We start from the raw sequence: 21303 nt of genomic DNA on the forward strand, positions 1-21303 counted from the left end.
GAAGTCTTTGTAATATTAAGTTTATATTTCAAAGATAATTTTTTTGCTTGTTTGATGTAAGTGAATCACATCTGCTTTGTTTGGATGACAATGAGGCTATCACTCAATAGTGTGGATAAAACGATTCCACATGCAACATGTCTGAACCTGTCGTAAGCCTAACACTATGTGGGCGGAGTGGAGGAGCAGAGGTGCATGGCACTCAGATAGAATACATCATATCCCGGCATCTTTATTTTCTTAAATATGTATCAAATGCCTTATTACATGTTTGTAACAACAAAAATAATCAATTATTGATAATATAATGTAAATGAGTAGAAAAAAATCTACTCAAGGATTTAACTTTTACAAACTTTCAGATCCAGTGGCTCCTTCTTCTGGTAGAAGAGTTTTAGGGGGTGATAGAGGGCTAAAGGAAAAGGGCTGGAAATGAGGTACAGTTCAGGAAAGTCGCCCAGAATTCCAGATCAGGGGAGACTTACCGAACGGGACAAGAAGGAAAGAGTCTTTCCTTCTCATCCTGTCCGGTGAACGGACTTGTGAAAACCAAGGATATGCTGGAGGGAAAGTTCCCACCTATCTACTTCTGGGAGAAATGTAAGTGGAATGGGTGTTTAAATTATTGGTGCTGTGGTGGCATTACGTTTGATAACTGAGAAGTCAGGTTTGCATTTGGTCAGAATTTGGTAGCAGTTAGTAATTGTATCACAGCTAATACATCATGTAATTGCTGTCACATGTGGTTCTACCTCTTAAGGGATTGGAAATGCCTGAGAGTTGAATGCAGTTAGAGCTCTTGCACATATGCAATCCACAGGGTAAAAGACACATTTGGTGTGCCACAATGAGAACAGCGTTGGATTGGGATACTGTATAGGTTGTATGGACAACAGTGCACTATTTTAGATATAATGAGGGTAAGCTTATTTTGGGTATGATATACCTCAACTTAAGGGCACAAAGAGACAGCCCTGACAAAAGACGTGGTTAAATTTTTCAAGATCTGGGTTGTAAGTGGTGATTACTCAGTGATTGATGACAGGTTTGTTGCTATCATGAGAAGAGACCTTCTGGACTGTTTGGCAGATTACTGTCTGCTTATAAGGGGCCTGGCAAAGTTATTGGTTTATTGGTAAACATCTGCTTTCCACTACAGATGTTGTGCCCATAAGTGCCAGATCATTTGATGAGGGACTTTTTAATGTGGAATGGGTGACAACTGTAAAATTTGAGGTACTGTTAGTGATGTTTTCATGCAGCTGTCCAGGATGTTGATAATATTCTGGGGAAAAGATCAGAACCTATGCTTGCCATGGACCAAATCATTATGTCCACAAACCTAAATCAGAAAGTGTTTTACAAATTGAGTGCATAGGAATGATTTCGCTATGTGGCCTATACACAAATTAGCACAGACGGGTGCCATGTAGGTACCCATGACAGAGCTCCACAGGTTTGTTTTTAGACTTAGCCCTTGAAGAAGAAATAATTATAGGTCAGTATGTGGTTAGCCAAAAGAATCAAGAGAGAGATCAATAGAGATAGTAGTAAAAGAGTAATAATGCTTAGGTTTTACTACATGAACAGTGAAAATGTAGTAAGCAATAATTTTTTTTTTTTTTTTTTAAAAAATTCCGATTTTGGCCGTCTAGGGACCGCGTTAAACAACTATTTTTCAATGTACATTTCTCCTATTGCACTCCTCCTCTTTTCTCTTCTGCCAATATGTCTTCATCCTCTCTCTGTGCTGCTCCCTTCGGTCTTCTGTCCACACTGTTCCTCCAGTTCTTCTCTTCTTCACTTCAAATCCTTCAAAATGTTGAATTTTGTCTCTCATTAAGTCTCTGTTGGTTATATCATCTTCTCCTATACCCATCTCCTCTAAGTCTGCTTTGACTTCTTTGAACCAGGTAATTTGGGTTCTGGGGTTCTTGTCAAAAAACATGAATATTTTCTTTGTCAGCCTTTCATCATTCATTCTTTTCAAATGGGCGTAAAAGCTTACTCTTCTCTTCCTCATAGTATCTCCCACTTTCTCAATTTTGTCATACACTTCTCTATTACTTCTAAGCTTCCAAGTCCCATTCTCAAACCTCGGCTCAAGTACTCTTCTAATGATTTTTCGCTCCTTTTTTGCTATAGCTTCCATTTCCTTGTTAGTGTTCATTGCTAAACATTCAGATGCATACAGACACTCTGGCTTAATCACAGTGTTGTAGTGCCTTATTTTTGCGTTAATTGATACTGACTTCTTGTGGTACACATTCTTTGTTAGCTGGAATGCCATTTCCATTTTTCTTGTTCTTGTTTTATTTCCTTCTTTATCTGAAGCATTGGGCTGGATGATTTCCCCTAAATATTTGAAATTAGAAACCTTCTTTATCTGGCCATACTTTGTAATCATATTGTTCGGTGCCTCTTTTACATTGGTTAGGTACTCTGTCTTTTCAAAGGAGATTTTCAGTCCTGCTTTTTCTGCTGTTTCATTCAGAATATTGATCTGTTTGACTGCTTCTTCCAAACTTCCTGCCAGAATCGCTAAGTCATCCGCAAAAGCGAGGCAATCTACTTCTAATCCATCCTTTATTCTTCCTAATCTGATTTTTTGTATTCCTTCTTCAGTGAAGAAGTAAGCAATAATATTTTTCCTTTTGTCATTTTGTGGTGGGTGTCAGAGAGAGAAACTTACATGAAGTTTGGAATTGTGTGTAAAGTTTGTTGGAAGTCACTAAGTTCTTTCAGTCTGAAGTACTGGATGAATAAAGTCCGGTTATTTGCATGCCATCAGTTACGCTGAAAAATTCATTCATTCATGTGATCAGGCCCAGTGGACCGCACGCCACCACAGTAGAACTCTCCACCTGTCTCTGTCTTCTGCTATCTGTCTCCAGTTTTCCATGATTCCCAGATGCTACAAGTCTTCTCTCACTCCATTGATCCACCTCTTTCTAGGTCTTCCCACTGGTCTGCTGCCTGAGGGGATCCAGTCCATTGCAATTTTGGGCTACCTTGTTGCTTCCATTCTAACTATATGTCCAACTCATTGCAGTCTTTTGCTTCTCATCACTCCTACGATGTTAGGCTCCTTACAGCTCTTCTGTGTTATTGCATCTTCTCCTTTCTCCAGTAGTCTGATCTCAGACTAGTCCAAATATTTTCCTGAGGGCATTCCTTTCAAATGTAAGCAGTCGGTTGAGGTCTTGTTTTCGAGTGCTCCAGGTTTGAGAACCTTAATGTCTTATGCAACACTAGCTTTAGTTGTTGAGAGACACTTCTACATTTTAATATAGGGTCTAGAGTGTGATAGCAGCTGTTTCCCACCTGCAGTCGTGCTTTTATCTCTGCTTCAGTTGATGTTACTTCTGTGAAAATTGATCCAAGATATTTGAACTCTTTCACGTGTTTATACCTGGTGTGGCTCATCATTAAATCTTGAGAGTTTTGGATCTTTTTTCCTATGGTCATATACTCAGTCTTTTCAGAGCTAATTTGTAGACCAATCCTAACTGCCAATAACTCCCAAGTCTGGATACTTCTTTTCAGATCTATTTGTGTGCATGCAAATATTTTTTTTAAATTGGGATAATCAACAGACAGATTTCACAAACTGAGTTATTTGAGGTTCATTCCCCCCCTCCCCTTTTTTAACCCCCTTCCTGCCCCTCCCCTTTTTAAACCCTCAGCCTCTCGTCATTTGCGTCAACTTGGTTGAGTGATAATGTGCACTCAGGCACAGGATGATGTTGAACAAATTACGTTAATTTTATAATAAATACAACGAGAGGGGAAGTTACAAGGGACAGAGGTGGATTGCGTAATGTAATACTATCTGTAACACACAATAATTTTCTTTATACTTTCTTGAATTGTTTCGAAACAAGCCCAAGTGCATTACTAACTTGTTTCCTTTAAGTTGCATCATTTAAAGGGTATTTTTAAGGAATATTTCATTGGTGCTTGGAGGAATGTATACATATCAAAAACTAAAACACACAGTATTAGTGTGGGATGTCAACACTGTATATTCCAGTTTTAATAAGAATGAAAAAATCAATTTTTGGTATTATAATGTAAATGGATAGATAAAAGATCTCCTCTACAAGTGGTGGCACGAAGACACAAACACAAAAGGTTTTACTTATGGAAGCTTTTGGGGCCAGTGGCTGCTGCTGCTCCTCCTCCTGGCGGAAGGGTTGAAGGGGAAGGAAGAGACTGAAGGAAAAGGAACTGGAGAGGTTCAGGAAAAGGGGTACCATTCAGAAAAGTCACCTAGTACCCCAGATTAAGGAAGGTTCTTCCTTCCCCTCCCCCTGTCCAGTAAGTCTTTCCTGACCCAGAGTTCTGGGTGACTTTTCCAAACTCTACCTCTTTTCCTTAACCTTTCCAGTTCCTTTCACTTCACCCTCTTCCTTCCCCTACAACCTTCCTGCTGGAAGAAGGCACCACTGGCTTCAAAAGCTTGCATGTATGTGTTCTCCTGCTGGCACTTTGTGAGTAGATGTTTTATCTATCCAGTTACATTATATTGTCAGTTTTCAATAAGGTATATAATTACACCTCTTTCAGATTTTTTTCCAGTGAAGTTTAAATGGAAAGTGTTGGCAATAACTGAAGATAAAATAAAAATCAAGTATAAAGTTCATAAATTTTTGCCCAAGTTTTTTAGTAGGATGTAGCGTGTCAAACTTTTACACTCTTTCCATCCAACTCTACTGTAACATGACTAAATTTTTGGATGTGGAAGGTTTTCAGAATCCTGATATTTCAGTCTTTGATAAAAATAAAAAGCTATGTAGCTTCAGGTATTCAATCTAAAAGGAGCCATAAAACTCAGGAATTTCTGCATATAAAGAACCATTGAAAACTTTTTGCACAACAAAAGTAGTTTACTTATCTTGCTGCACATAATGATGTTCTGATAATTTTAGGATATCATAAGTTCATTGTATGGCACTGTAGAGTTGTTTGTATTCCCAAACCTGATAATTATGCCTGTTCACTGTAACGGGTATGTAAAATGTTGATCCATCAGCAAACATATCCCCAGTACAAGAGTAACAGTATTTAGATTTGATGCAATATTTCAAACTGGCAAGGCTAGAATTTTACTTTCAAGTTTCAGCTTCTTCTGTTTTCAAGTACGTAAGAAAAACAATTTTTGAATAGCCACCCCAGGGGCTATTACCAAGATATCTCTGGCCACAATTGCATTTGCTATTTTTTTACTGGCTGCTGCTTACACCAGTCAAAGTGTATTTGAACCCTATGAAATATTCACACTTTTTCTTCAGTTAATGCCAACTATGTATAAACTGAAAACTGAATTCTAGCAGTAGTCAGTAGGAAAACGAGGTATTCTACGGAAAATCTAAAAAATGGCATTTTATTGTAGATATGCTGTATCTGTTACAGAAATTCATTTTTGTATTATGTAAACAGCAATGGTCCTTAATGTCTTTGTGCAGCAAGCATGTTTACATCAATTTGCAACTGATAACACACTAGCAATATCAGTGTTAATTCAATTCCCCATTCAACATTAGGGAGAAAAAACAAAGCTGTAATATTTGCAATGTCTTATCTGTATCTGTATGTGTGTGTTCAGATGTGGATTTGAACATTCCTTCCAATTAACAGTTCATTTTCTTAACTACTGTACCACATCACTTGGTCAGAATACATGGAAGAACTAGCTCAGTGAAAAAAAAAAAAGCAGGAAATAAGTCAACATAATGATAATAATAAAACTTTTATTGAAAGCACAGAACATCAAATATCTACCCATTGTTTGGTGGAAGATATGCCATTAACAGTACCTGACATTGTAATAACACCAATATTTATTAACACAGAATAACCACAGTATAATATCTTTAATACAAAATATGTACAAGAATTCTTATTAATATACTATGTTTTGGGATTTCTCATTTAAATTAAGTTTGAATCTGATGTCTGATTACACACACATCAAATGGGATGCAAATGTATCTCAACAAATTGAGGTCTATAGCAGGAAAATTGTATAAAAAAATCACTTGTGCAAAGAGGTGGAATCAAACAATTCAAATTTATATAAATATCAGACCTGGGAGTGGAGGTGTGTGTGTGTGTGGGGGGGGGGGGGGGGGGGCAGAGGAACAATAGCCACAGCAAGACACAGCCCATTACACTATTAAAACCTTGTCATGAGTTACAAAGTCATGTGTATGGGAAAGAGAGAGAATGGATGCTGAAATAAAATTACACTGAATACTAACTGTATTGGTTCCTGATATTTACATCATAATCTGTCCATCATTTTAAAGGAAGCAGTTAAAATTCCTTAGCAGTTACTCTAAAATATGGTGGAAACTTAAGCATTGTAGAAATTTCTGTGCTATTCTTTTTGTCATAACCTAAGATTATCAGTGTATATACTTCATAGTCCAAGTTATTACACGTACTTGCTTCTCAGTCTTATTTTACAGAAAAGATGATAAATTTATTTCCTGGACTCATTAAGAGCAGTTGTGTAATGAACTGCTCACAAAGTCAAAATATTAAGTATGTACACACATCGTACACCAGTAGTTATTGCAGTCAGAGATAAAAAATTATGAAAACCAATGGCACCTTGGTATCCACAAACAGTGCTATGAAGGATAATGAAACATGAGAAAGGTTGGGAACCATGTCAAAAGCTTTTGTGGAATGCACATAAAAATATGTAAATTGCATTGAAAGCTGGAAGAGAATAAGCCAGAGGGTGAAATGATATACCAAACTCCCACTGCGTCAAAAGTGTGGAAATAAAAAGATTACATAGCAATATTTAATTTATTGCATTTTAAATTCAGAATGCAAGAAAATGTGAAATGGTTATAGCAAATAGACTCCCACTTTACTGTGAATCTGAAAGATTAACTTATGATGTAAGAAAAGTAGTCAACAGTTCTTAAGAATTGTGATAGCTGGAAGGGGGAAGGTAACAGTAAAGAAGCAAATACTTAAAGTTGAAGTCCAAAACAATCAAATTGTGTGTATTTTTCTGAAGACACACATATTTAATACAATTGGAAAAGGTACAAAAGAGCAGAGAGAAGATGAGTAGCAAATCAAATAAAATATATGGGGTTACACATAACAACAAAACATAAAATTTACTGTATTTGCAAAATCTATAAAAATGCCTCAACTATATGGCAAGTAATCTTACAGTAGCTTCTTCCACTATTTATAGACTGCAGTATTTGTTAGTTTTTGTTTTATATTGGTGACATTAAGAAAAGTTTATATTTTAATAAGAAAGCCTGGGCTGAATGCAAACAATGCCTAGTTAGTGTTGTCACTCAGGCAGTGCTGAAGAATATCGATTTGAAGTCTGAGTATACAGCAAGAAGTTGTCTTTTCTAATATCACAGTTTGTATTAAAGCTTGTTTTGAACTTTAATTTTTGTGAAGATAATTTCATAGTTGGATACTGCTGTAAATTAGGCAGTACTGGCTGATTATTTACAATAACTATGTCCTAGATCTACAAACAAGACTGTGTTAACCTTGGTGATCGCCTGGCTGGTGTAGAATGAAGAGGTGTCATGGCCTTTATAGGAGTTATTGGGTGCCGTCCTGCAGCACTTCCTGAATTCATGTATGGCTTCAGCATTTTACTTGGAGATCGCAACAACAATGAATCTTTGATATGGGGTACTGGTGTCTGATATTTAACTTCAATGTTGTTTCGTCCTGCCACTACTTTTCCCACATCCACTCTATTCCGGACTTTTAATGGAGAAGAGACGTCTTTTGATGAGTTGAGGTGTGATTGTTTTCTTAAGATATCTTGACACTTTTGCGAACGGAATTCTGCTATCTTATTTCTAAAAAACTGATCATCTGTGGCTGCAAGGTTTTCCTTTTCACCATTTGCTGTCTTTGAAGGGGTGGTTTTATTAAATCTTGAATGGCTGTGCTGTGATTTAGCAACTTTGCAACTGTGTGACTTTCTCACCAATCTGTTTTTGGGTGAATTCACATGACTGCTTAAAATTGCACTTTTTGACAAAGGAGATTTTGACTGCTTATGTCTAGTTTTTCTGGAAGTCTCTTTTGGGCTTTTAGCGTGGCATTTCTTTTTATTTGAAGTGGTTGTACCGTGGGTAATGTTTTTAGTAGTTCTGTGAACAGTAATTATCTTAGAGTGCTGCTGACCATTAATCACGTCCACTCCTTTCAAACTGTTAATCCGTGTTCTGTTACTGATGGGAACTGGAGTGTCCAATACACCAGAAATAGCATCACCAATATAATTGTCAAAAAGTCTCATTCTTTCCAACACCATTCCAGCATTTTCATTTCTTATTCGGGCTACTGATGCCCTACCTGTAACTGGAGCTTCTCCATGAACAGTTGGTGTCTTGGGCAGGTGCGTTTCAGCTGAAAACCATTGGTCGCCATTTGAAACAGCAGCAAAATCTTCACTGCCTTCCAGCATAGGTTGGTGTGTAACAACACAATGGTTTTGTTCTGCAAACTGAGGGGTGCTGGAAACAGTCATCATTCCAACAGATGACTCAATTGACTTTCTTCTCTGTAAGAATAATTGCTGATCAGATAAAACTGGGCTCACAGTGCAAGATAAATTTCCAAAAGTATCATTTCCAGCAACACAATTTTTGGAGACAGATGAAGTCACATCTGTATCAATATTAGATTCCCGCCCATGATAAGATGATGATCTACGGCATGGACGTCGTAGACCCGTCAATACTGTATTTGGACGGCCCCGACGCAGTGCAGAGCCATTTGCGGTTGAAACAATAGCATCTGGAGAAGCCCACGAATTCCGCCGTAATTTTTGTGCTTCTATTTCTCTTGAACGCCTACGCAATGAGCCAATCTTACGAGCACTAGGTGATCTGATTGGTCTTGCTCCATCCAAACTTCTTCGTATACGCAGTTCACGGCTCAGTCGTCGAGCAAGTTGATCAGCAGAAACCATATCTTGACCAGGAGTCCCATCAAGACGTGCTTGCTCTTCCAGAGTACGCTCATAAGCAGACTGAACTGACAGTGTACCACACACTTGTTCATCTGAAGATGCATGATTCACATTGCCAAATTCTCTTGTAATTTGATTTTCAATTTCAGAAACTCTGTTCTTAATGGCTTCATATTCACTCTTGGGTATACGGACAAACTCAACAGAATCAGAGGCTGTGTTGTCATAGTCTTCAAGAGCAGCTTTTGAAAGTTTACCATCTACAATTGCCTTATTTAAATCACAGTCTGATAGATTTACAATGGCATGTGAGAAAACAAGATCTCCTGAAGAAGTGCTGAGATCTGGCATGTCTGTAGATTCTGAAGGAACAGAAACATCTAACGAGTCAAGTCGCCTTTTGCGGCGCCAAAGACCTGTGCTCCATCGTCTTTCCAGACTTGCTGTATGCTTTTGCAGCCAACTAGTTTCTTCTCTTACCTGCAACAATTATGGAAACTAGATAACATATATTCTCTAAAGTTGTGTGCAGTAGTGTATGACATTCTAAACTTCTTTATTAACCTTAGATTCTAGTACAAAAAATAAGATATCTGCACCGAACTGTTATTTTGCAGTCACAAAACAACTTCAAATATCGCTATTAAGAGACAGTATGTTAGCTTTGGAATAAGATACTTTCAGAAAATTAACAACAAACTGTCTCTTGATAAATCAATCAATCTAGGTTTTACTTGCCTGGCTGGATAAGGAGTGGGGTTTCTTTCGATTTGTTGATGCCATGCATATCTGATCTGGACAGGTTTCATTCCCACTTCTGCTGCAATTAAGATAAAATAAATTTCACATCACTGCGTTTGCTGTATAAATAGTTATGGGAAGATAATTAAAGCTTCTGACGTTACTGAAAAAATTAATTTGTATTACAACTGTAAATTAATAAGCACAAGCTTAGTTATTTAGAAAACATTCTCATCTCTTCAGTGTGGAACTGTAACACTGTTACTAGTCATAGTGTTACAGTCATTAAAGGGAAGTAGAAGCAAGCAACTGCTGAAATATTGTTCAAGTGCTACTCCTGGACACAGTAATGAATATGGTCAGTACATTAGAACCTGTATTATCTGATCCTCAATTAACTGACTCCTCAGATTATTTGTCCATGTGCCCAATCATCTGTCTGTGCTCCACACCTAACAGAATGTCGGCTTATCTGTTATCACAACAATCTTCCATCTAAGACATGATCTTCGTGCATGCTCAACTGACAGACAATTGTCCTGTCAGAACGTTTGCTTCATTATACTCTAATCTGCTGCTTTATTTATGCATTTTTTAAGTTTATTATTATATTCTTTTAATTACACATTTGCAGATAGTTGTTGCAGTTGTGATTCAGAAAAGCAATGGATTCAGAAAAACTAAAATGGGTACAAATCAGAGTAGGAAACATGTTGTGTGCATAATCGAACAAAAACTAAAGTGTTCTGCAAACACTTACAGAGGTGAGTCAATTACTAGCTTAGCTTCTGAAATGGATGTCTGAGTGATGCCCATTAATTATTGGAAAAAATCCAAGTTTTTTGTTAACTTTAAGTGGTGAAAATGCTTTAAAAACTAGAAAAGCATTGAAAAAACCAAAATCTGAGCTCCTGGATGACACTGTGTGTGTCTATGATTTCGTCAGAAAAGAGCTGGACTCCTCTTTCAGACGCTATCGTAAAGAAAAAGTTATTCAGTTACACCAAAAAGTGGGGGTAGGGGGGTGAAGAAGATGGATTCCCAGCAAGTGGAGGTTGTCTTCACTGATGGTAAATCTTCACAGCATTATGCAAGTTGCTATTTCAGGTGGAAAACTTTCTGTTGTTGTTGATGATGATGATGATGATGATGATGATGATGATGATGAAGGTAGGGAGTTTGTTGAAAAAATTTTTAAAAAATAGTCTAAGAAAATAAATTGGTTATTGATCAATTATACAACATTAACGAGAACCAAACAATGAAATGTCAAAAAATGCTTGCCTCAAAGAATGAGACATTCACAGACAAGAAACTAGTAGCAAAGGACAGGCTGACCAATTGCAACATGAGGCAATGCAAGAGGTGAAAGAAACCAAGAGCATCCATAAACATTCAAGAGTGCACTCAAATATTTCGAACAACAGCTAACTACTTTAGTTATGGTCATATTGTGGACAAAACACCTTTTACACTTCTTTAAATAGATTTTTATTGTCTAAAATTTTCTGTTTTACTTTCTCTCAATTAGAAATGTATTTTTTACTCAACTCTGATTAATTACATCATTTTGAACTCTGCAAATGATTTGTTTCGTTCTCCTCTGATTATCCGACCATTCTAGCATTTCAGGCACTGCCTGGTCCCAAAACTCACAGATAATCAAGGTTCTACTGTAGATAGCAAAAAAATGTAAGCTGGCTGATGAAAGCCTGAAGTCATAAATAATAACAATTTTCCACTAGGGTATTAAACATGAAATATCATATTGCTAGGCTATATTTACAAATACCAGAACGATAAGCAGTCACCACAGCTACATTGGTCAATGTTTCAACGGAGATCGCTGTATATTGTACTGGGACTTTGTTCACCTATATGGGTACATGTTTTATTTTTTCTCTGTTTATTTTTATGCATTAATTCGCCTAAGTAATTTACGGCAAAGATTAAAATGCAGTATGTCCACCGCAATCAAGGCTGTGCAGATAGCGAGGAAAAAGCACTAAGAACATTAATTTTCTTGCGTTTGTAAAAACTGTTATGGGATGTTTCATAGATCCTGTAAAGTGTCTTATGGTCCATAATAGAGATAAGATGTGAATTTCTGTTTAGTTCACTAACGATGTGAATTATATCAATTATTATAGTAATAAATTAATTCTTAAAGAAATAAGCTAATGTCACTTACTAATTCTTTAATTCACCTGATCTATCTATATGTGTCCCCATACCTGCAATACTTCAGAGAAGCAAGAAATTTAAGCAAAGCAAGCTGCACGCCATAACATTGTCTTCAAAGAAGAAGATGAGGAAAATAATTTCATGCCTGGCTGGAAGAAAAATCATCTAACATTACACATCAGAGATTTTTTGTGTTATGAAAAATCATAAGCCTAACTGTCTGAAGTGTGCGTACCTGTGCGTAAATTAGTTGAGACACATGCTCCTGAGCGTGCTTCTTGTGCAGTGCCAACAAATTTCTATCGTATTTATTATTCTTAAAATAGAACTGGTGACCTTTCCCTGGATGGTGCCAGATAGATTAAACAGGCGAAATAATTAAATGATATAAAACCTGTTGAGCAACTGTCTATTGTACTAATTGTTTCTTTATTTACTTCATTTCATGATGGACAAACACCACATGGTATGCATAAATGACGTATGGTTAACCAGGGGAATTTTACCAAAAATCTGTTAGAAGATTGTCTATAAGATAGGAAAGAACTCCAACTTATTGCTTGCATGACTGCATTTGGAAACACATCTATCAAAAGTAGTTTCAGTATCTTACCCCTATCCAGTCATAAATCTGAAACATTTTTTTAAAACAACAGATATTTGGGTTAACATTATTCTGATTTCTTTTCGAATTAGATAAAAAAATTGTAAATGGCAAAAATAAGCTGCAATTCTGGTGAAGGATAAATCATACATTGATTGGGAAAATTCTTGCAATCAATTTTAAGATTAAATTTAAATTTTGTTTCATATTTATAACTTTAAGAAAGACTTGCAAGATGGAACCAGTTGAAAAGATAGTGCTGTCTAATGAAAATAGCGTAGACACACACAATGTTGCCACAATGGGTGTGTGACAAAAAATGTCTATCATATCGACGGCAGCTCGGAATACTACACAAATTCAGTTTATGCTGATGACAGTAATGTCTTACCTCATGATGCTACCATGCTCATGGTAGAAGAGAGTAATCCCCAAATCTTACTAAGAAGCATTTTCTTCCATGAAGCCAATGAAAAAAGCATTAGTGTGGAATAAGTAAATTTCAAGAGAATTTGTTTCAAATGTGACGGAACAAGACACAGTAGGTACACAAGATGGTTGTGTGCTATCAATGAATTCAATGCAGGACATGTATAAAGCCTTTACTGACCCCATGAAGAATTTATTTAATAATTTTCTAAACAACAAACCAACAAAAAATTTCATTATTTTAAAAATGACCTATCACAGATGTTCGATCATTTAAGTCAAAATCTACACACTGACTTTTCTAATGATTTAACATGCAAACTTGCTGATATGGGGAAGACATTGAAGGTGTAATTATTCACTGATTTGTTTCAGGAGATAAACAGCGTAGATCAAAAATGTCATTTATACAGGAGGCACAGCCGCAAGAGGCTCAGTCAGAAGCTTCAGAAATTTATAAACTATGACAGTTACTGTTAATGGGTTGCAATCTTTATGTAAAGATTTAATGGAAGAAGTAGAGGAGCTGTCAGTAAAATTGAATAATTTAGATTTAGGCACTAAGTTCATAAAGAAAGCACAAGGAAACATCATAAAGGAGGTAAAGACTTTAAACAAAAGAGCCAAAGCAGGAATGTTAGATAAGGGTACAAACCTCACACAGAAGGTCGTACAAGAGCTTAAGACCTATGTTGAGGCAATTTAAGAGGTACTAAAGGAAAGAGAAAATGAACTGATTGCTAGGATTGAGCTGGGCTTAAAGGCAGCAGAAGAGAAGTTGCAGGGCAGTCTAATTAATGTTGTGGGTGTCACTAGAGAGACGCCAATAGCAAGCAATCGGGAAGGAAAGGTAGTGGTAATACTTATCAACCATTTGCTATCAGCTCTTCAGATGGAGAAGAAAGGAATTATGAAATGCAACAGGCACTGCTAACATCAATACCAGTTGTGCAAACATATCCAGAGTGTAATCATGTACATCCAAACAATGCTGTGGCGGCAACAGACAATACTGCATGCTTGCTTCCTTTATTAATAGACGTTGGTCTCCTCCATCACAGGCAATTCCCAGTTTTTTCATCTAAGAGTAAGAAAATGAACCTCATAGTGTTTATCAGAACTTTTCACAATGTGTTACCCTGCAACTGGGCAGAAGCACAGAAGATCCAATTCATTTTAGGGTACACACAGGGCAATGTTTTTATTGTGGGCAACAGATATGGCTGAGGGATGCCATACCTATGAGCAACTTGAATGGACTGACTTTAACAAATATTGGTCCACAGCAGTCTAAGAAAGGCTATGTCAAGCAATTTTCAACCCAAGACCATTCAGTAGTAAACATGACGGACTGAGGAAGTATTTCGAAAAATATTTAAACAAAACCAGTTATTGGACAAACCCAGTTTCCCACATGGACATATTGAAAACACTGAGAAGTGACGTGCCCACCCGTATAAGGAAAAAACTGACCACATACCTGAAAATGATAGAGTATTTCTTATCTGCAATCAACTTGGTTGACCTAATATATGAAGAGGGACCGTCACAAGCACAGAACATTAATACACAGTCCGTGTCTCCATGAAATAGTCAACTGCAGAATGTCAACGGTGGCAATAACCAACATGGTTGGCACCCATATTTCCCATGCAACAACAACAATAATAATAATAATAATAATAAAAGAAATAATTATGATGGGGGAAGCCAAAAGTACAAACAAGTTTTCAAAGTAATTTCAATAGACCGGCTTATATCAAACAGAAGAGCTGTGGCCAGATAGTTCACAAACCACCTCCCACATGTGATAATAACCAATACAGTAATTTGCAGGAACCGAATGCAAATAGACCATCCAGCAGACCTCCACCTGGCAGTTACAATCAACGTAGTAACAATTATATATGGTGGGGGTCAAACAATTTAATTCCAGGGCAATAAAGAACACGAACTGGCGGGGTCAAACCCACAACAAGCAGGTAGTTAAAGTTACAAAGAAGAGGCTAACCCTCCAACCAATCAGGAAAACTAACAAGTCACAATAAGGAGACCTATAAAAGGGGTGGGGGCATGGAATTTGTTCCAAACTACTTTCTCAGATATGAACAAGGGGGGGTAGATATGAAAGAAGAACTGTATCTTGTGTATACGTGGACAAGGAAAAAACTTCCTGGATTTCCCGGTTAAAAACACACTTTTTCCGTGTTAAGTGACAGCATACTTTTCCTCAGAACTGTAAAACTTATCAATTTATCGAGATTGCTACGCGCTTTTGTAAGCCAGTCGTAGCTCACATCACACGATCTCGCCACCCGATAGCATTATCACTATTAAGTAACGTGGACACACAAATAGGAAAAGTTAATGGTTTAAATTAATATACATAGTGTTGCTACAAGAAAAGCAAAGCTTTCACATACAATATTGGTATCAGGCGATTAATAAGCTGCAAGAGAAGCTAAACTTTCACGTATAACATTGATCTTCTTTGCACGTGTTACACTTTAAGATACATCACACAAATGTGCCAGTAAAATTTTTAATAACAACATAAATGTCTGATCTTCTGGGCTCGAAATTATTCTAAATGGTCATCCTCGAAAAGTTGATTTTTAAATGAGTCAAACACTCTGCGAATAAAGAAATTCATCGCACATAGTTCATCTTGGGTAAAAGAAAATTTACTTTGAAAGTAACGCTTTTCAATCAATCATTTGCGATATTTTCCCGTGACCTGTTAGAAAGAGGTTCGTTTCAGCAGTCGCCAGAGAGCGCCAGATAACAGGTGTGTCAGCGCTTGAGCAGCTACAATGACGCAAGAAGCCCCTATGTTCGTACGTGTAAAACATTAAAAGATCTTACGTTATGTCATAAAAGAAACAAGACATCAGAGGATATTCCAAGAGCATCAGAATTTCGTGAACCATAATAATGTGCATAATTCAGTTTAAAGTGCACATTCGTACATCCAGATTGGGTTGTAAATTTTCTTGGAGTACCATTACTGTATTATTTCATTTTTGGTTCTTTATTATGGCATAATGCCATATATGCAAGAAGACGAAAACATGCTCTTTTGAAATGCAGAGAACAGTTGAAACTGGCCAATAGTGTGGAAATAAACATTTCGTAACAAACAAATTGACTGCCACAGCAGAAAAGGTGAATAAAAACCACATTTCTTTAGCAAACTGACAATAATAACTTCATTGTTCTGCAAGGCGATTAATGGTTGACTGAAATTGCCGCCCGGGGCAGATACCCGGTTTGCTCCCAGCGAAAATGGCAGCTTGCGCGCGACAGTAAAATTTTTCCGAGTAGCATCTCGCTACTGCTTATACAGCTAACAGCCACACTTTTGTAGCCAGAAGTGGGAGAAGGTACTACACATACGCAACTCAACTGCGCATGCGCATGGGCCCGCACGCAACTGCGCACACAAATCCATTGTAAACAGTTGTGACGTTACGCTCACTGGAGGCAATTTGTTGTTATGAAGCATTGCATAGTATTCCTAAAGCCTTTGACACATTTTGCTGCTGGCAGATGCTTGTGTGACGACTGTGTTTTGTTGTTGTACATGGCACATTTCCTTTGCAACTTAAGTTTTATTTTAGTTTTTTTCTCTCGTTCATGTTTTATTGCTGCAGTATTATTCTGCAGTAGAGGGGTACAGCAATGTTGTTTGTTTGAATATTATTTCTTACCAGTCAAAATAACAAAAATTCAACTGAAAAGTAAAACAAAAAAATCACGGAATTCTAAAAAATTCCTGGGTTTTTCCCGGTTTTCTCCCAGATGAAAAAATTCCCGGGTTTTTCCCGGATCTCCCGGTTGTCCCAGGTCATATACACCCTGGTATCGGGAAGATGTAACAATTTAGACAAGGCAAATAAGGAGTCAGTGCAAGCTGTCACTAATGCCCAGACATGTGATTTAGATGTACCTCTGGTACTTAATATGGGTTCACTGACAAGTGTAATAACACAAGGTCTATTTAACGAGCTGCAAATTCTGGTGCAGAATTGTCATATTCTGACCGCAGTTGGGAGCAAGTCGAAAGGAGTTAAACTTCAGGGGTTAATACCCATTACCATCAGCAATTGTTCTCTGAAGTGCATTTTTCTGGTAGTGGAAAAACTTGTAGTAAACTGTCTTACTGGAAGGATACCTTCAGACAATACAAAGTACAGATTGACATATGGCAAGAAAAACGTTTCTTTACCACCAACAAACAGAGGTCATCAGTAAATTTAATTAAAACCAACACAACAGAAAATACACTCAAAGCGAGTATTGTTAGAGTAGAATTCTCATATCCAAACGTACTGATTCTCGATAAACAAGGAGCTGTCTGAAGAAGACGTGACCCCAGAGCCTGTCCAAACCAAGGTAAGTGAATCTGCTTGTTTGTCAGATGATCAGAAGGAGGAGTTACAAGGAGCAATACTTTGGTATGCACATGTATTTAGGAGGTGCAAGAGGTAATAAAGGGTTACGTGTATAAAATGGACGTTTACCCACACAAATCATTCTGCTTTTCTTCATACCCAATTCCATGGGCAAAAGTAGAATCTGTGAGGGAAAAAATTGGAAGGATGATAAATTAGGAGGCCATACAACCCTCCTATTCCCCAGTTGTAGCTCTATTTTAGCTATCGCCAAGCCCGATGGTAGCATGAGGCTTCTGTTTGAGGCCCAAAAGTATAAACAAAATCATTGTTCCTGTCAGGACATGCCTTGACTACACTAAACAGTTACTGAAGTTTCACAATGTTAAATACCTTACTATAATCAGTTTAAAACTGTCATATTGACAAATAGCATTTCATGAAGGGTCTTTCTGAGTGGGGGTAGGAGCTGTGAATTCTGCGTTTTGAGGTCTGGCTTGAACGTGAGCGCGGGTGCAGTCACCACAACTACATCAGTTAACGTTTCAACAGAAATCAGTGTAGATACTGCTATAATCTCCCGACAAGTCCTCCAATATATGTGGCTTACGTCAATAGAATATATTTCACAGTTCTCCACAGCTAAAAGTCCATGGGGGTATATCTAGATATGGTTGGTGGGCAGGAGAGGGGGCGGGAGCAGGGGGGGGGGGGGGGTACTCAATGCACACTCTTTGTCCATTCCAGTGCCCCTGCATCCTGGAAAACTCGTGCAACCACATGGTAGTGTGGTGGCACCCCGTCCTGTTGGTAGATGACATCATCAGCTCCATAAAATGCATGTATACTTCATAAAATTAACTCATGTAACATTTCCAGGTACACTTCTCTAGGGACAGTATCAAAGAGAAAGGGTCCTAAGGCCCTAGATGGTATTCAGAACCCTACATGAACCTCTGGTAAACTGACCATCTTATCCATGTGAACAAGTGATTTTTCAGAGCCCAGTAGGTGCAATTTTGCTGATTCAGTGTTCTATTAGTTTTAAATTGGCCCTCATTAGACCACACCAACTATTCATCTCCAGTCAACATTTGCTAATATTTAAAAATGAATATGAACGGTCACAACTGCAATGAACTTTGTCTCTTTATAAGTTTATTGCGGTTGTGACTATTCATACTCATTTTTAAGTATTAAATACACTGCTGTGCTCCAGAGAAAGATGTTCTCAAAAATTATATACTGATACTATTTGCAAAATTTTATACGATAATCAGCATCATCACTTAACTGCATGCAGTAATTGTAGGATGTAAACTTTTGGCTTAACAACTTTTAGAATTCATCATACACTTATTGTGTTAATCATCACCTCATGTGCACAAGCATAACAGACTTCTGTGGAGAAGCATCAAACTTGTCAGACACGAGAGTCAATGAAGAAGGACTTTTTGCTGTACCATGGTCTTCCAAAACTTTTCGTGAATATCACAAATCATTCCATGCATCTCAAACATATCAGGAATGAGTTTAATTGTTAGACAGGTTGGGAGTTTTGTTTCAAACTCCTATTTGATAAACCACTTCAAAATGGATTTTCACTGCTTGAATGTCAATTGTGATTCAGCCATTTTGTTTTCTCACCAACATGATACCTGTTGAGTGAGAGGCCATACTACAATATAATCTGAATTTAAATTTCTTGCCAATATCAATATCCAGATACAGTGGGACAGCGGATGTATAGATATTTGACAGACTCTGTATATAAATGAATTAGCAGACAATACTAAATAGTAACTTCATATTTCTTTGCATATGATACAGTTATCTATAATGAAGAACTATGTGAAAAATGGTGCACAAGTATCTACTCAGATCTAGATAAGATTCCAAACAGTGCAAACATTGATAACTTGCTTTAAGTGTAGACACACACAACACAGTGCATTTCAAAAAATGGAAGAAAGTAGTATCTTATGACTACAAAATGAATGAGTTTCAACTGGAACCAACCAATTCATAGAAATATTGGAGTAACAATTTGAGGGGATATGAAATGGAATGACCACATAGGCTAAACTGAAGGTAAAACAGGTGGTAGATTCCAGTTCATTGGTATGATACTGGGAAAATGCTGTCAGTCAAAGGAGATTGCTTACAAAACACTTACGAATCTCATCCTAGAAATTTTCTCACGTGTATGAAACCTGTACCAAATGTGACGGACAGGGGATATTGGATGTATACAAAGAAGGGCAGCATGAATGGTCACTGGCTTGTTTAGCTCAAGAAAATGCTGAAAAATCTTAAGCAGCAGATACATGAAGATAGGCACCAATTATCACATTAAAGCTTACCTACAAAGTGAAGAACCTTTTATATTAATTACAGCCTGCACAGAGCCATTAAAGCAGTCATTCTTCCATGCTGCATATGTGATTGTAACATGTGGTACAATGCTAAGTACCTTCTGCCATGCAATTCACAGTAGTTTGCTGAGTATGTAAGCAGATATAGAATTATATTTGCATATAATTACAGACATGAGAAAATAAATGTATACCTTATTTCTTACTTTTAGGTATTGAATAGTTTTAAGAATATGCACAGAAAATGGAAACCAAAAGGAGAAAACTTCAAAAGAAGAAAAGAAAGATTTGCAAGTAGAAATATTTTAAGAGTTTAAAAAGTATACATTCAACACAAAAATAAACATACTTATCTTGAATCTTCTGTGGAAATAATTTACGGTTTCTTGGCTTATTTACTGGGCTTCTTGACTTTGTAGTTGGACTATAACAAAAATATTTCTTAAATAACAATATTTAAACAATCGATGCATGGAGTACAGAAACACACAACAGAAAACAGCATTCAGGCTAACTTTCGAGCAGACAACCAAAACACACACTCCTGCAGTCACGGCATTACACACAAGCCCAATTTTGAAGACAGCACATTTGACAGTAGGGTTCTGTAAAAATCTATGAAGTTTTAGACACACAACAGTGTACAAATAAGCTGTGTTGTTACACTGTCAGTACCTTTTCCTTCCCTGGGAAATTAAATTTTTACCTGTACAATTACATGGTTGTTTCATTGTTCTATAGCTATCTTAAAGTTGGATTCTTTATACGGTTTGGTCCCCACAGCCTTTCTCGTTCACAGTTTACATTTTGTTAATAAAACTGCAGTAGAATCAAGAGAAGTCCGAATTTTAAGAATCTGTGTCACCAAAATTTGATTTTATGATCTTAGCACGTTTTAACTCTAAACAGTGTGTTTCTAAGAATTTAAGTAAAGTTTTGTGTTCATTAAAGATAAGCAGCACTGCCACAGCCAAGGAATGGTTAAATAAGATTGGCATCCAAGGAAAGACATTTCACCCACAAATGTTTCCCCGAATACTTACTATTATTAGAAATGTGAAAGTAACTGTCTGGTATGTTTTCACAACCAAATTGCTGAACCAATTTCAATGAAATTTGGTATGGAGGTAGCTTGAGCCCTGAGAAGGAACATAGGCTACTTTAAAAAGCAACAAACAATGGCCCTAAGAGGGTGAAGCAATGGATCTACCATCTTTACTTCAGTAAACATAAACCACATAAATTATTAAATTGGTTGCATAGTGTATAGTTACTTCAATGGCAAGCTGCAAAGATGTACACTCCTGTCCAAGCCCCTCTGCATGCACTGCTTGGCAGTGATGCTGCCTGTACGCCAAATTGTGCGTTGGGGCAGGGCACACATCACAAGCTATGCTACCCCAAACACACACACACATGCAGGCAGCTGAGGTTATTGCATTTACTCATCCTCACTCATCATAACAAAACTACTGATATGCGAGCACAGCCAGTACTTGATATTTTAATCTGCTGGGAGGGGCAACGTAATTCCTTTAAGCACTCTTTTTTTGATAAATAAATTTTTAACTTGGTCTTAAGAAATTTAATGTT

The 21303-nt window shown here is 37.1% G+C and overlaps 1 protein-coding gene across 5 annotated transcripts in view; it reads right to left on the bottom strand.

Annotated features, from left to right (window-relative positions):
* Positions 1-5768: 5768 nt before the first annotated feature.
* LOC126481273 (uncharacterized) overlaps positions 5769-21303 on the bottom strand; it is a 100547-nt gene continuing 85012 nt past the window's right edge. For 3 of the 5 annotated variants that reach the window (XM_050104902.1, XM_050104900.1, XM_050104898.1), the window contains 3 exons: positions 20060-20134; positions 9722-9803; positions 5769-9463 (listed from right to left, as the gene is read on the bottom strand). In XM_050104902.1, coding sequence (XP_049960859.1) covers positions 7520-9463; positions 9722-9803; positions 20060-20134 — 2101 coding nt within the window. In that variant the 3' untranslated portion in view covers positions 5769-7519. The remainder of the gene's footprint in view (positions 9464-9721; positions 9804-20059; positions 20135-21303) is intronic. The other 2 variants (XM_050104901.1, XM_050104899.1) reach the window with 1 other exon arrangement.

Source organism: Schistocerca serialis, chromosome 5, assembly GCF_023864345.2.
Source record: "Schistocerca serialis cubense isolate TAMUIC-IGC-003099 chromosome 5, iqSchSeri2.2, whole genome shotgun sequence".
Lineage (NCBI taxonomy): Eukaryota > Metazoa > Arthropoda > Insecta > Orthoptera > Acrididae > Schistocerca > Schistocerca serialis.